The sequence below is a fragment of the Medicago sativa genome, chromosome 6 (genome assembly GCF_051527215.1).
Source record: "Medicago sativa cultivar Bolivia chromosome 6, Bolivia_mono, whole genome shotgun sequence".
In the NCBI taxonomy this organism is placed as follows: Eukaryota; Viridiplantae; Streptophyta; class Magnoliopsida; order Fabales; family Fabaceae; genus Medicago; species Medicago sativa.
The window spans coordinates 72595933-72610470 of record NC_140754.1 but is presented as its reverse complement, the minus strand read 5'-3'; the positions used below and the strand labels follow the sequence as shown (position 1 = coordinate 72610470).

General features: G+C 34.6%; 1 protein-coding gene across 3 annotated transcripts; it reads left to right on the top strand.

Annotated features, from left to right (window-relative positions):
- The first annotated feature begins 3095 nt into the window (after positions 1 to 3095).
- On the top strand, positions 3096 to 10509 carry LOC146916715 (negative regulator of systemic acquired resistance SNI1-like). 3 transcript variants are annotated; one of them, XM_085718684.1, is made up of 11 exons: positions 3096 to 3504; positions 3830 to 3900; positions 4023 to 4092; positions 4320 to 4385; positions 4514 to 4666; positions 5007 to 5140; positions 5802 to 5891; positions 5979 to 6151; positions 7257 to 7313; positions 7434 to 7490; positions 8056 to 8457. In XM_085718684.1, the coding sequence occupies exons 2-7, from the start codon at positions 3833 to 3835 to the stop codon at positions 5809 to 5811; spliced, it is 501 nt and encodes a 166-aa protein (XP_085574810.1). In that variant the 5' UTR covers positions 3096 to 3504; positions 3830 to 3832; the 3' UTR covers positions 5812 to 5891; positions 5979 to 6151; positions 7257 to 7313; positions 7434 to 7490; positions 8056 to 8457. The 3 variants fall into 3 exon arrangements, 2 of the variants coding, with proteins under 2 accessions (XP_085574810.1, XP_085574811.1); XM_085718685.1 differs by lacking the exon at positions 7257 to 7313; XR_015015233.1 differs by lacking the exons at positions 3096 to 3504; positions 3830 to 3900; positions 4023 to 4092; ... (4 more) ...; positions 5979 to 6151; positions 7257 to 7313 and adding an exon at positions 9746 to 10509 and having other exon boundaries at positions 7320 to 7490; positions 8056 to 9647.
- Positions 10510 to 14538: the final 4029 nt, after the last annotated feature.

Here is a 14538-nt window from a genome sequence, read left to right as displayed (position 1 = left end):
AAGACATGGCCATAAGAGAACAACTAATGGAATTCCAAATCAATGTTTCTTGAACTTCATACTCAAGTCAAGTGTGCATGTGTCTGCAACACTAAACATACTTAAGCTTGTTTTTCTTGTATAGCAATTAAAAACAAGAAAATAAAATGACAAAAGAGAAAAATAAGAATACTAAACAAGGAAGAGGTGAAAGTAAAGATGACGTATCTGATAAATGGTGCATCAGTAGTACAATGTGGATTGAAGGATTCCGTGAGTTTGAGACTATAAGAAAAGCATTAACCGTTAAGAAAGAAAAATGAAAATTGAGATTACAAACTAATTTAAGTATTATATATGTTGAATTGTATTGTAGGTCCTTTAAGTTATTTAATTGTAATAAATTGGTTTTTTAAGTTTTTTCGTAGCACTTACATCTTTTAAGTTATTTAATTGTAACAAGTTAGTCTTTAAGTATTTTTCGTAATACTTTGATTCTCTAAGTTATTTTATTGTAACTTTTCGGCCCTGAATAACTTACATTTTTAAGTCTGAATCCCCCAAATTATTACGGTTAAATAACTTAAATGACGTAATTAGTATGAAAAAAACGTATAAGACTAACTTGTTACAATTAATTAACTTAAAAGACCTAATCGGTAGGAAAAAATAACGTAAAGAATCATATTTTTTTTCTTCAAAAAAAAAGTGTCGAATATGTACCTTATATCAAACTTAATTTTCAATTATGACTTATTTAATAAATTTGCATAATGCATTCATTTATAGAGAAAGTAAGTACAAGTAGGGCTGTTCAAAACCGAACCAACCCAATAGAAAAACCGCAAACCAAACCAATCCAAACCGAAACCGCAAAAAACCGCACTTGGTTCGGATGAATTCGGATGACTTTTGCACTGAACCGCGCGGTTCGGTTCGGTTTGCGGTTTGCATTTCAGCAACCGAACCAAACCAAACCAAACCGCAAGAATAATGAATATTACTTAAATATGTACTAGCCCAATTACGTAGCTCAAGAATAATCTCTTTTGATTCGATTTTTCCATCGTTGCACCATGAGGTTCGATTATAATTCCTTTCCATCTCTTTCAATTCATTTTCAGTGATGAATTTGTTTTCTTTGCTTCCCAATAATTTGTTTCATGCTTATGTTTCTTCTTAATTTTACCTATTTTGATATAAGTTTTACCTAATATTAGAGTTAATGTAATATTTTTTTATCTCGCGATAAACCGCACAAACCGAACCAATCCAAACCGCATTGGTTTGGTTTGGATGACTTTTTAAAAATCAACCGAACCAAACCAAACCGCATGCTTTTTTATCTCGCGGTTTGGATGACTTTTTTGCTCAAAACTGAACCAAACCGCACCGCGAACACCCCTAAGTACAAGTACAACAAAAATAAAGACTTGAATTGTTTTCGGTGGATTAATGTTTGAAAGAACAAGTACATCAAAAGTTAATAACAATAACTTTTAATGAACTTGAATCTCAAAATAATTAAGGCACCAAAAATCATTACTATTGAACCGTTTTATCAAGTGAGTAGCCTTAAAGTGAATTTTTTGGTCCAAACAATTACTTTATCAACATGTATACATGGGTATTTTATAGGTAAATCTTCCTATTGACCGTTTAAGCACCACCGATGTGGGACTATTGAAACCAAACTATTCAGTATGTCCTGTTCTTCAACTGCTCATGTCTCTAGTTGTTTTATATAGCTTGGTGGTGAGAAATTTTATATGTTTAAATCACGTCAATATGTTTCAAATAAATCCAATTCCTCAAACAAATCAAATTCTTTCAGCAACATTTCGGTTAAAATAGATTGTGATAGAGATAGAGAAATTTATAAAAAAATTGAGAATAGAAAGTCTAATGTTAAGGAAGAGGAGAATGATGAAGATGCTTTATTAGATGCACATGAAACAGAAACACTGTCACATTTAACAGAATCATTTTAAATACTTTAGGTGTAATCCGCTACCACAAAATCAAACAATGCGTAAGTTATATGGTTCAGGTCCTTACCTGGATGAATCCCTCAAAAAAAAAAGTCCTTACCTGGATGAAGTTATTTTCATCATATTACAGTGAAATGTTCTTATTACTATAACATGCAGGTGGAGCCAGGTTTGAAACATTTGGGGGACCAAGTTTTAGAAGGTGTAATTTATAAGAGAAACACTTAATCTTCAAATGCATTAATATATAAGAAATTTAAGTTATACTCAAAGCTAGTATTTTCAAACAATAACCCACTTGTATTGGTTTGGTGGTATTGAGTTGGGACTTACGAGTGTGCTCCTCTTCAAGATCTCTGTTTTGATTATCTCTGTTGTCAATTTAAGTGGACTAATTTAACTTCTTAAAAAAAAAATTGTTGATTGATTTATTTTATTCTATTGTTGATTTTTTTATACTTACATGATTAAACTAAAAGTTTTTTTTCCCTACAAAGACAAAACCCAATACACATATAATATATTACTTTAGATGAAAGTACTAAGAGCATCCAGAATAGAAGTACATTAATAGGGACTCCTTAAACAAACCTCACATATACACATCACTTATTTATAATTTTTTAATAAAAGTATTTATTAAGGACTCAATGACTTCAATGACAATACACTAATAAAGACTCCAATTAAAAGTACTTAAATATGTCTCACTAATAAGGACTTCAATTAAAAGTACTTAAATATGTCCCACTGACAAGGACTTAATGGAATGGTTGGGGGGACCGCATTGAATAAAAAATAGGATCCTATTAAAAAAACATGTAATATCACAAGACTAGTACTGTAGTATGGAAGAAAAAAAATTGAAAAAATTGGGGGGGACCACGGCCACCCCTGGCCCCCCTTGTGCATCCGCCACTAGATCACTACAAGAAAATCTGCATTTTGCGACACTTCAATTGCGACCTTTACCTTAAAATTGCCTCAAAGTATACATTTGCGACAGTTCCTGCGACCCTTAAGCCCAACCGCCGCAGGTTTGAGAAATATTGCGACCCTTACCAAACAGCCGCAGGTTTTGAGTTATATAACATTCACACTCTTTCCCAATTTATTCCCTTCTCTCTCACGTGAAACACACATGGAACCCCATCTTCTTCTTCTTCTTCCCTTCTAAAACTCACCACCGCCAAACACACTTCCAGCCACCACGACCTCAACATTCGACCTCATTTGGCCAAGAAAATACCATTTTTGTGATCACCTCTCCTTCCTCTGCACATCCCATTAATTTATTCTCCAGATCCAAGATGTTTGAATTTTTGAACCATCACATTTACTCTTGTTTTCCGGCCACAACGACCTCCATTTGAAAAATTAATCCAACCATCTTCCTCCCCATGAGGTTTTCAGCAAAAACCCTATGTTTATTTTTATGATTGGGACAACTTTATCGACGACAACCGCGCCGGAGTTCATCTCCGCCGTGCCGGAAAAGTACTCATGGCCATTTGCTTCATTTTTCTTCTTCTAGGTGAGTTCCATTTTCTTTCTCTTCGGTAAATTATACTTTTAGAGCTTTTTAATAATTAATTTCGGATTTTTGAAGAAGCAACTCAATTAGACATGTTATTTTTGATAAACTGATGATTTTAAGCTTCCTAATATGGCCCAAGGGTATATGTTAGACTTGGTTGTTGTTTGAGTCTTATTTGGTTCTGTTATATCCTTGAAAATCATTGTTTAGACATAGAGAAACTTTTGGTGATGGTAAGTTCCTGAATAATTTTATTTGTTATATATAATACGCAAACTTCAATCAACTCTTCTTTGTCTGCTTACATTGTGGATGATTTTAGATCATGGCCCTTGATATGTCCAAGAAGAAAGCAGACATTGAAGGCAATACTTCAAGATCAGATGGTCCAAGGTAGTTTGTTTCTTTAATTTAATTTACAGTGTCACTCCTTTCAGTTTAATTCCCGTGTTTCCTTACATGCGATGCTTTCTAATGGAATTATGCAATCTTGTATTTTGGTGCATTTTGTACAGAACACCTTTGGTGGACATAATTCTGGATGAACTGGCTTACATCAAAGATGATATCCCCTGTTTTCTTAAGGTGACTCCTGAAACCTGTCTCTCCGCCCTTTCCCTCCTACTGTTATACACTTTCCTTTTAAAATCTGTTCTTTCTGTTATTTGCATGCCATATAATGTTGAATGGTTTGATACATTTTACTCATGTTGTTATCAGTCAATGTTTCTAATATTCCCATGTTAATTCATATTTTATGGAAGTTATCTTGTTACTAATAGTTTCTTCTGATTTCATGAGAACTGATGTAGACCTTCAGTGAGCCTAAATGGAAGCTCGAAATAGTTGTGCAGTATCTATGGAAATACATAACTAAGGTAATACTGAAATTTGTCATACTTTCTTTAAAAATATATTTTCTTCGTTCTGAAAGGGAGACTCTATTTGGTACTAGGACACTGGCTTTTGATAATCTTATGACCTTTGTTTTGTACAAAATTTGCAGCCTTCTGCTCGCATTCGTCGATCAAATGGTGTTTCTGAAGATACAACATTTGATGGGGCTTTGAAATGCTTTTCAAATAACACTGGAACTAAGAGCATAATAAAGAAAATTGGTGCAGATGTAGTTCAGTTGCTTTTGGCTCATGGTTTTCAGGTAACTGTCTTTAGTCAACAAATCAGTGCACAATTTTTATTTTTATTTAAATGACATACATACAGTTATGGGATTGACTAGGAACTCAATAAGTGCCTAGGATATTTTCTTTCTTGCTCTGTATTCCTTTATTTCCATTTTCTACACACCAGACACTGTAATCACTTTGATATAGGTCCGAGATCTACATTAGTACAATGAATGTCCATTTCTATCTTTTATTTTTCTGTTATTACTCATCAAAAACTGTATGAGGTACTTCTAAAATTAGTTCCATTTTTAGAAATTAGAATGGATTTTTACTGGTTTTCAGGCTCAATGGATTTTTACTGGTTTTCAGGCTCAATTGTCAATATTGTCAGAAAGAAATACAAATGACAACATTGCTGGAGACAGAGGAGAAGGGGCCAGTGCTCTTGTAGATTTGTGCCAGGCGTTTATATCTGCTTTTGACAGTTTGATAAGCACAGATGTGTAAGAAAACCATTTCTCAGGATTTTAACTTTTAAATTGCTTGCTTGGGTGTTACCTTTATATAGTTAAGAATGTGAATCAGTGTTCCAATGGTCATCACATGGAGCATTTAGAAATTGACTAACCACACTGACAGCAAAAGTAATGTCCGGCCTGATCACTTTGAGGTAATTAAGTTTTCCAACTAGACGTCGATATTGACCAGGGTCGTTCAATGGCTCCCCTTGACCTAGTAGTAGCTTTGGGATCCATAGGAGTGTCACTAGGTCAACAATCAAGCAAGCCAGTTTCCTCAAGTATATCAAGATCAATTTATTGTTTACTTTGTTCTAGTTTATGCTGTTATTTGGATGTTCCGAGAACATTGTCATCTAGCTAAAGTGGTATTTTGTTGTGGATATACCTTCATTCTTTTTATGGAGTGAATGCTATTAAGGCGCGAGAGTCTATCTTGTATATTGAGCTATAATTTATTCATCAAATTTTGGCTCCATTCCTGCTCATCATTGCAGCGTTATATTGTTGAGTGGATCAATGTTCAATCACCAAAATATTGGATTTGCATTGATATAATCCTACAAGTTCATTTGAATCGATTGATCACCAAAATATATGAATTTTGTTTTTACTTGCTATAAGCTGTGTGCTTTGCTCTTTTCAGAAATACATGACTTGGAAGAATATCGGAGAAGAGATGAATTTTACATATGTTGAGTGCTTGTTGTACACATTTCATCATCTAGCTCACAAGGTAAACCTTTTTTAGACCAGTAAAAAAATATCAAACTGTTGCGAGCCACTTATATGCAGCACATAATCGAACTTGGTTCTTTTGTAGGTTCCTAATGCCACCAATAGTTTATGTGGTTACAAAATTGTTACTGGCCAGCCATCTGATAGGCTTGGAGAAGACTTATCAGAGCAATATGATGATTTTACCGAGAGGTATACTAATGAAGGACCATACTAATGAAGGACCACCGCCAAGATTCCAAGACTTTTGAGTTTAGGGTAAAATATTGTTAATTTATGAATCCAGCAAGTTGAACATAGTATATTGTTCACTTTGACTTGTATAGTTTCTGGAACCCTCTCCCTCTCTGTTTGTCTTAAGAATCTATAAATTCAAGTTATTTGTACTCATCAACTTCTCTTCGCTTTTCATTACTTCATGAATATGTTAATGTTAATTCTTCATGCCAAGACAAATAGGGATTATCTCATGTGAATGTTACTTCTAATCATGATGTATTCTTTTTCTGCAAACTACGACAATTCCAATGCCTCATTAGGACTTTACATGTACGATTTTCTGTGAAATAGTCAGTTAACTAATAGTATTTTGAAAATATTGTGCGATGATATGAACAACTCCTAAATTATGTCCATACAAGTAGTTAGTTTATACTCTAGTCCAGTCATATTCGACAGAAATCAATTGTTAATAATACCCCTTATGGTTACTAATTGGTGCAAACATCTTTGATTTTCTTTTTATTGTTTTGTGCAATTCTCCTGTTTTTTTGCTGGTCTGTTACAATAAACTTATCTGTTTTTCAGTTAGCAGCTTCTGTTTATGCAGAATGGTTCTTGTTATGTTAGTTTGTGGAATTTGATTTTGTGTGTATGTTATATTATGTCACATATGATATTGCATTGTGCTTTTCACAAAACCTAACCCCCAAAACCCCCAAAACCTAACATTTTGTGGAATTAGAAGTTGATATCTGCAAGAGTCCTCACACTTGTCTTTGTATAACTGCTATGACTGTTGATAGTATCTATAATCGATCCCGACTGGACCTAAATCAACTGCCTGAGTGGACCTAAAGCGAAGTTTTATGAATGCCTGATTTTATATTCCTCGGCATACATAGTCCAGCTTCTCTGTTTTAGACAATAGGTTTTATGAATGACTGATTTTATATTCCCCAGCATACATAGTTCAATTTCTCTGTTTTCGCCAAAAGGTTTTATAAGTTTTCCAAGATTCAAGATGGCAAGTGTATTAAATAATGTGTGATTGTGCATGCACTTGATAATATCATTATTCTTTATTTCTAAATTTACTTACATATATAATATCCTTATTCTTTATTTCTAAATATTTTTGTAGCATCACTTGATAATATTCTTGAGGGTGTTGTTTCTTGAGGGTGGATTTCCCACAGTGGTAGGCTTGGATACTTTGGTTAATTAGTTTTCAAGCAGTTTGTTATTTGTAATAGTTCTTCTTACAATGTGGCCTACCTGTTATAAACTGATTTATTTCATCTCTCTTTTCTCTTAAAAGGATGCGTGCTTATTGGAGTCATTAGAGGATGGACTCAATGCTCTCCTATGTACTGAAGTAAGTTTGTTTCACACGGTTGCTTGCTTTTCTTGGTTTATCCGTTACTGCTTTTTGGATGCTCTGTATAAAATTGCAACTTTTCAGATAACTTCATATGCATGGCGTTACACAACTGTAGTAATTGTTATAGGTTAGTTTGTGGTGAAACTCTACATGCTTATTAGAATCATCAAATTAAATTCAACTTTGAAGATAGTTTTATCTGAAAATAGTTTAGTATTATCGCATTTTTCACCATTTGGAGACAATGTAATCAATGTATTACTTAAGGCATATGCATGGATTAGTTCAAAACTAGTTTCACCATTATGTTTGTTCCTAATTGGGATCAGGTTTCACTATTAACAAACCTAAAGAAGCTATGATACAAAATCAAGATGTGTATGTGCTGAAAAGTGCAATGGTATTTCCTTAAATCATTGAACGGAGTGTTGGTGGTTTTGAGAGTTCATACTCGTGTTTTCCGATGTTTTATTCAGTGCAAGACTTACATATTCTTTCTGTCTTTTACCTACAATGTTATTCTGTTTGTTAATTTCTGTAACTGTCGTAAATTTTGTAGTGCTCCACCACCTCCTCTCCAAGAAGCAACATTCTCACGCGGCGTGGTGACCATGCGCTGTGATATATCCACGTCTAGTTCTGCTCATATATCACTTTTGGTGTCCGGTAGTGCAGACGCTTGTTTCAATGATCAGGCATGGGTGAATTGAATTGTCAATGTTCGACTTTTCACATGATTGCTCTCTTAACTTTTTACTGAGTACTTTTTTCTCTTATGTGTTTCCTCAACTTTTGGAGAATCATATTAAGAAAGAGCTCACCGAGAATAGTCAACTTGTCCAGTCACTAGTGTTTCGGTTTTTTGAATGTTTAAACTTGGTACTATATATTTTTTGTTTTAGTTAAGTTGATGTATGGATCAAACTTCTTACTCTTGAATTATGTATATTTTGCATTTTAAGTCTTAAGTAATATATTTTGAGATTGTCTTCAAATTGTAGAGAAAAAAAATTCTGAATCAGGGCTGTTCAAAAATAAATTTGTGATTTAAAAAAAAAAAAACATTTGTGGCTGTTCAAACAGTCGCATTTGTGATTTTTAAAAAAAATATATATACATTTGCGGCTGTTCAAACAGTCGCAGCCATAATAAAATAAATTTTTAATTAGACATTTGCGACTGTTAGCAAATGTCGCAAGTCCTTAAATTCCATATAAATCTCCTCATTTGCGACTGTTAGCAACTGTCGCAGCACCTTTGCGGCTGTTGGAGCGGCTGTTCCACGAAGGGTCGCAAATGACAGTTGCGACCCCAACAAATGTGACTGTTGGGGAACAGTCGCAAATGTACATTTGCGACCCTTCTAACAGTCGCAATCAGCGTTTTTAAAGGTCGCAAAATGCAGTTTTTCTTGTAGTGGATGATTGGAACAAACTAGGAGACTCGCATGTATTCTTCAATGATATGTTTTCTATAATCCAAGTTGTATATCTTGTATGAAAGACGAACAGAAAAAACAACATGCTTTTCATGGGAGACCCTTCCCATCATAGAACACAATATCAAATGCAGGTAACTATAGCTCCTACAGAGTATATTGATAAGGTTGCAGAATATTGAATAGGTACTAATATAAAACATGTTCAATCTAATCTACCACTAATATTGCTGCTTAGAATGTATTTACCAGAATCATTTATCTAATCGGAAACCGCAGAAACAAAGAAAGCACAATTCATAATAACAATGTAATATTCTATTCCTGTATTACTTGGACAGGTTGATCAGCTTCTGGTCTATCCTTGCTGATGATACCAAACAATGGAAAGTCAGCTGTCAACATAGTTGTAGTCTCATTGGAATTGCAATTATTTAATGATGTCTTTGATCTTTCTTTTAGTCTCTTGTTTATCAGAATTTATTTGATTCAGTCTATACTGGCCGTTCCTTCTAATATTGGAATACTATTGTCTTTGACTTTTCACAGGGCTTTGGAATGAGTCTATAGCAATATGGATACTTGATTAGTTTGTTTGTGCTTTGTAATTTGAGCAAACAATATTAGAAGGAACGGCCAACCTGCTTGTGTCTCTTGCTGTTGCAATCGACAGAGGAGTTGCTGGCTGTGGTGGTGTCGTACACGATATGAAGGTAATTTCAAGGTTGTCTTTTCCTTCTCAATTAGGCTTATTTGGGTTAAATTGAACTCCTTAATTGCTATCAAACTGATTAAAGTTTGCTGTCCAAAGGAACACCAGTCAGTTCAACTCGTCCAGGATATTCATAGGATCTATAACGACGAAGGCACTATCATGTGGAACAATAAACATAATGACAAATAATGTCTTATCATGACTAATGATGGCATAATATATTCTAATAATGACCAATAATATCATTTGACTTTTCTACAAGTTCCTATATTTGTGTTTGGTTTAGTGAATCGAAAACTGATCCACAAGATTATTGAGTGATTATCAATGAAGAATGTCAGATGTCACAGGGCTTTGGAATCAGTCTATAGCAATATGGATACTTGATTAGTTTGTTTGTGCTTTGTAATTTGAGCAAACAATATTAGAAGGAACGGCCAACCTTGTGTCTCTTGCTGTTGCAATCGACAGAGGAGTTGCTGGCTGTGCTGGTGTCGTGCACGATACTGAAGGTAATTTCAAGGTTGTCTTTTCCTTCTCAATTAGGCTCATTTGGGTTGAATTGGACTTCTTAATTGCTATCAAACGGATTAAAGATTGGTGTCCAAAGGAGAACCAGTCAGTTCAACTCGTCCAGGATATTCATAGGATCTATAACGACGAAGGCACTATCATGTGGAACAATATTTACAGAGAGGCAAACTGAGTGGCAGAAACATTAGTTAAACTTAGCCTTTCTTTAAATCGTCTAGGATATTCATGGGATCTATAATTGTATTGTTTACACATTTTCGATGTGGAACCTGTTACCTGAAAACAAATTACAGGGTGCTGCTAATCTTATATGTGGGACTATATACATGTTTTTATTGTAAACATGTTTTTCTATTATATGTGGTTTTTTTTAAAAGAAAATAATATATTAAAGTGCAAAGGCATCACATTGGGATACAAGTAAAATCTTACTATTTATCATTTGCAAAAAATTATATTCAAAAATGTCCTCAGATATTAAAAACATATATTGCACACATAGTAAGAGAGGCATTCCAACTATACGTTTTTTTTTTTTAGAAAGACATTTCAACTATATTGACTACACCTAATTTTCCATTGAGAAATGATACTTTGACAACCACTTTTTGACAACTTTTGGACAACTTTCTCTCTCATACTCACATGATATTGTTATCCTCTCTCTTCCTTTTTCTCTCTCCATTGTTTTTGAGCAATAAGAAGTGAGAAAAACAAGGTTGTCAACAAAGTTGTCATCAAATGGATGTCAAAATATCATTACTCTTTTCCATTTATCATTTGTAGTACGCTACCAGTCACTATATCTTAAATTAAAAAAATGAGAATTAAAGTACAATTTGGTAGAAGTTATTGGATACAAGTAACGGCCAAAATTCAGGATGATAGGAAAAGTTAATACGAAGGAAAAAAGAGTTTATCAACAACATTAATTTCTGAAAATCACTAAAGTTACGGTATCCAAATATTAATCATGTTGCACTCAATTTATTTTTTATCACCATAGAATCAAACAGACACTAAATAGGCTAACATGTTATACACAATTTTTAATATGTTCAGACTTAGGACTTACATTTTTAATTAGATCAGACATGAATCTTGCAAAGTTTAGTTCAAAATAAGATTTGACCTATAGTATAAAATTGGCCATATTTAACAGGGCTTTCAGGCTGTATACCAGTGTTTTTGGTATGGATTGGTTTTTGTTATTACAAGTAGGATCAAACCAGAAATCCTAGGAAATGTTGTGCAGAGTTTTTGCAGAAAGTGAGTGAGCATTCATCAGATTCATAAGTTGCTTTATGAACAAGATGTATTCATGGTGTCTTTCGTCAGAAAAAATGCAAGTAAAGGCAAAAGACAAAGTTTAAAACGCATAAACTTAAATAAAATGTAAATTACATTAATATAAAAGGGGTTCGACAAATTAGATTACATATATTCTGTATGACTCTTTTCTCTAGACGCTGGTACTTCGAGTGCTAGAATTCTATAAACGATTTGCGACCTATTTTCCATGTAGAAAACTACTATTTATACATAGTAAAATAACTGAAATGCACGAAAGGTAACCAACGTGTAACGTACTGATAAGTGTTTAAAAGTGATATATTTCATATAGGAGTTTAGGCATTTTAGTGACTTGTTTTGCAAGATTCTCTATGGAAAACTCCAATTATTGTGTAAATATGTCATTTATGCTTTTGAGCCTTATTCTACCCTTTTTGTGCAGGAAAATACAAGCAAGGAGCAAGAAACGTCAAAGTTCAATGTCATACGCTATTAGCGTGTCCTACGATATTAGCGTGATGAAGAAATGCCCAAGGTCAGAGAGATACGCCATTAGCGTACCTGGGGCGTAGGATCTGGAGCACTCTTGAAGAGTACTCTAATAGCGTATTCTGAGCTATTAGCGTACAGGCTACAGGGAGCTACGCCATTAGCGTACCTGGAACGTAGCTGTCATGAAGAAACACGCTATTAGCGTGGGTTACGCTTTTAGCGTAAAAGCTCCAGAGGGATACGCCATTAGCGTAGCTGTAGCGTAGAAGCAGGGCAAGGCCAACGTGGCACAAGCCCATTGGCCAGATTATAGGCCGACATACCACGCTATTAGCGTAATCTGCGCTATTAGCGTAGGTACAAAAACACAGGCACATATAAATAGCATTCTTACCTCTCTTTTAGGTCATTCACTATTCCATTGATATTTTTATACATCTTAAGAGAGAGGTTAGAGCTATTTCAAAGAGAGAAACACAAAGCAAGTGATTAAGGAGTAGATTCAACCCTAGATTCATTGAGACATCAAGGATCTTGGCATGGAATCTTCATCTTTCCTTCATTCCTTGCATTAGTTTACATGTCTATGTGTAACTATCACCTTCTATGTAGTATTGAGGTAACAATCAAGCTATTGTGTAATCTTTTGATCTTTTAATATATAAGGTTCTAGCTTAATGATTCAATATTGTTGTTATTCTTGCTTTTAATGCTTTCAAAGAGATTCAAGATGATTTGGACACGAACTCTTGAATCTAGAACTAGAATAACAATCTATCTTATGTTATATCACTCTTGACAAGTTTGTAAACCTTTGATAATTACTTTTAATCAAGATTTTAATGCTTTCGGATACTTAATCAGGCTGGACATGGTCGATTAAGTTATCCGATCGACTTTGTTATCGTTTAAGGAATTTGGACACGAATGTTTAAACGCTAACTTGGAAATAACGATGTCGCTTTGGACACGAAGGATATTGTAGAAATGGTTGTAATAATATTGGTTATAAAGCTAGAGTCTGTTAATCGATCGAGAGATTGCTGCTGTTATGCTTGCTCGTTATCTTATACCGCAAGCGAAATAGTTCGATCCCCTCTCGTTTTTACTTTATTGTCATCTATGGATATAGTGTTACAAACAAACATTTTATAAATGATACCTTAATGTGAAAGATTGTGAAAACGCTTATGATATAACGCAACTCCCTGTGGAAAACGATCCTATATATACTCACGTGTACATAGTTATATGACATGTAGAAATTCTACATCAAAATGGCGCCGTTGCCGGGGAGTAGCGTATTTTATATTATAAGTATTGGAACAATTTTGTCATGTTAAGTCAAATTTTGCACAAAATTCTTTCATGCATATACTTATACACATATGTCATTCATTATTTTTTTATGCTAACCACCTGGTATAGTCTTGGTGAACATTGTTTATGCGAGGTACCATTGCTAAAGAAGACCTACAATTTGATCCTGAGATTGAGAAAACTGCTAGGTTACTTAGGAAGCAAGAAAAGGAAGCTAGGAGATTATCCAGGCTGGCTCAGCCGGAATCTTTACTTTTTATTCCTTCTCCTTCCGGTTCGGTGCACACTATTTCACTTGGTGGTTCCTCACACTCTTCTGCACTATCATCTCCGAGGAGTGAACCAGAAGTAGACATGGCTAATGAAGATGAGAATGCTCTTCCAAGTTGGGTTAGTCCAAGAAGGCTTGCTAACCTTGGTAATCAAAATGCCAAGCAAGTCGAGTTGAAATCGGGGTTGATAAATTTGATAACTCAGAATCAATTCACTGGAATGGATCATGAAGACCCTTACAAACATCTCACAAATTTCTGTTACCGCCGGTACTCTTGGTATGAAGGAAGATGAGGAAGAACCAATGTTTTGCAAATTATTTCCTCACTCTTTGATTGGTAAGGCTAAGGAGTGGTACTTAGATCAACCTACTTCTTTGATGAAAGATTGGCCTGAATTGGAGAAAATGTTTCAAGAGAGGTTATTTCCGGAGGATAGGCATCTTGAAGCTAAAACATCACTCACAACTTTTTCTCAAGGTCAAAGTGAGTCTCTTTGTGATGCTTGGGAGCGATACAAGTCTTTGCTTAGGAGCTGTCCTAAGCATGGTTATGATAGCCAGATGCAAATCTACCTATTTCGTCAAGGGCTTCAAGACATGTCCAAGACGATGCTAGATGCAAGTGCTGGAGGATCTATTGCTTTGAAAAGTCCAGCTGATGCGGTTAAAATCATTAACCAAATGGCTCTCAACACAAGAAAATCTTCTCACAACCGGAATCCTAATCAAAGGAAAGCCGGTATCCTTGAACTAGAAGCAAACGATGCAGTTTTGGCTCAAAATAAGCTTCTCACTCAACAAATAGAGCTATGCCAAAACAAATTCTTGAATCTCTCAAACAAGAAGGAGGAACATCTCAGGTTAATGCTTGTGAGCTTTGCACGGGAGATCATCCCACCGGCTTTTGTCCCACACCCGGTTCTTTCGAAGAAGAGGTAAATTATGTGGGAAACCAACAAAGACCTAACCAACCTCA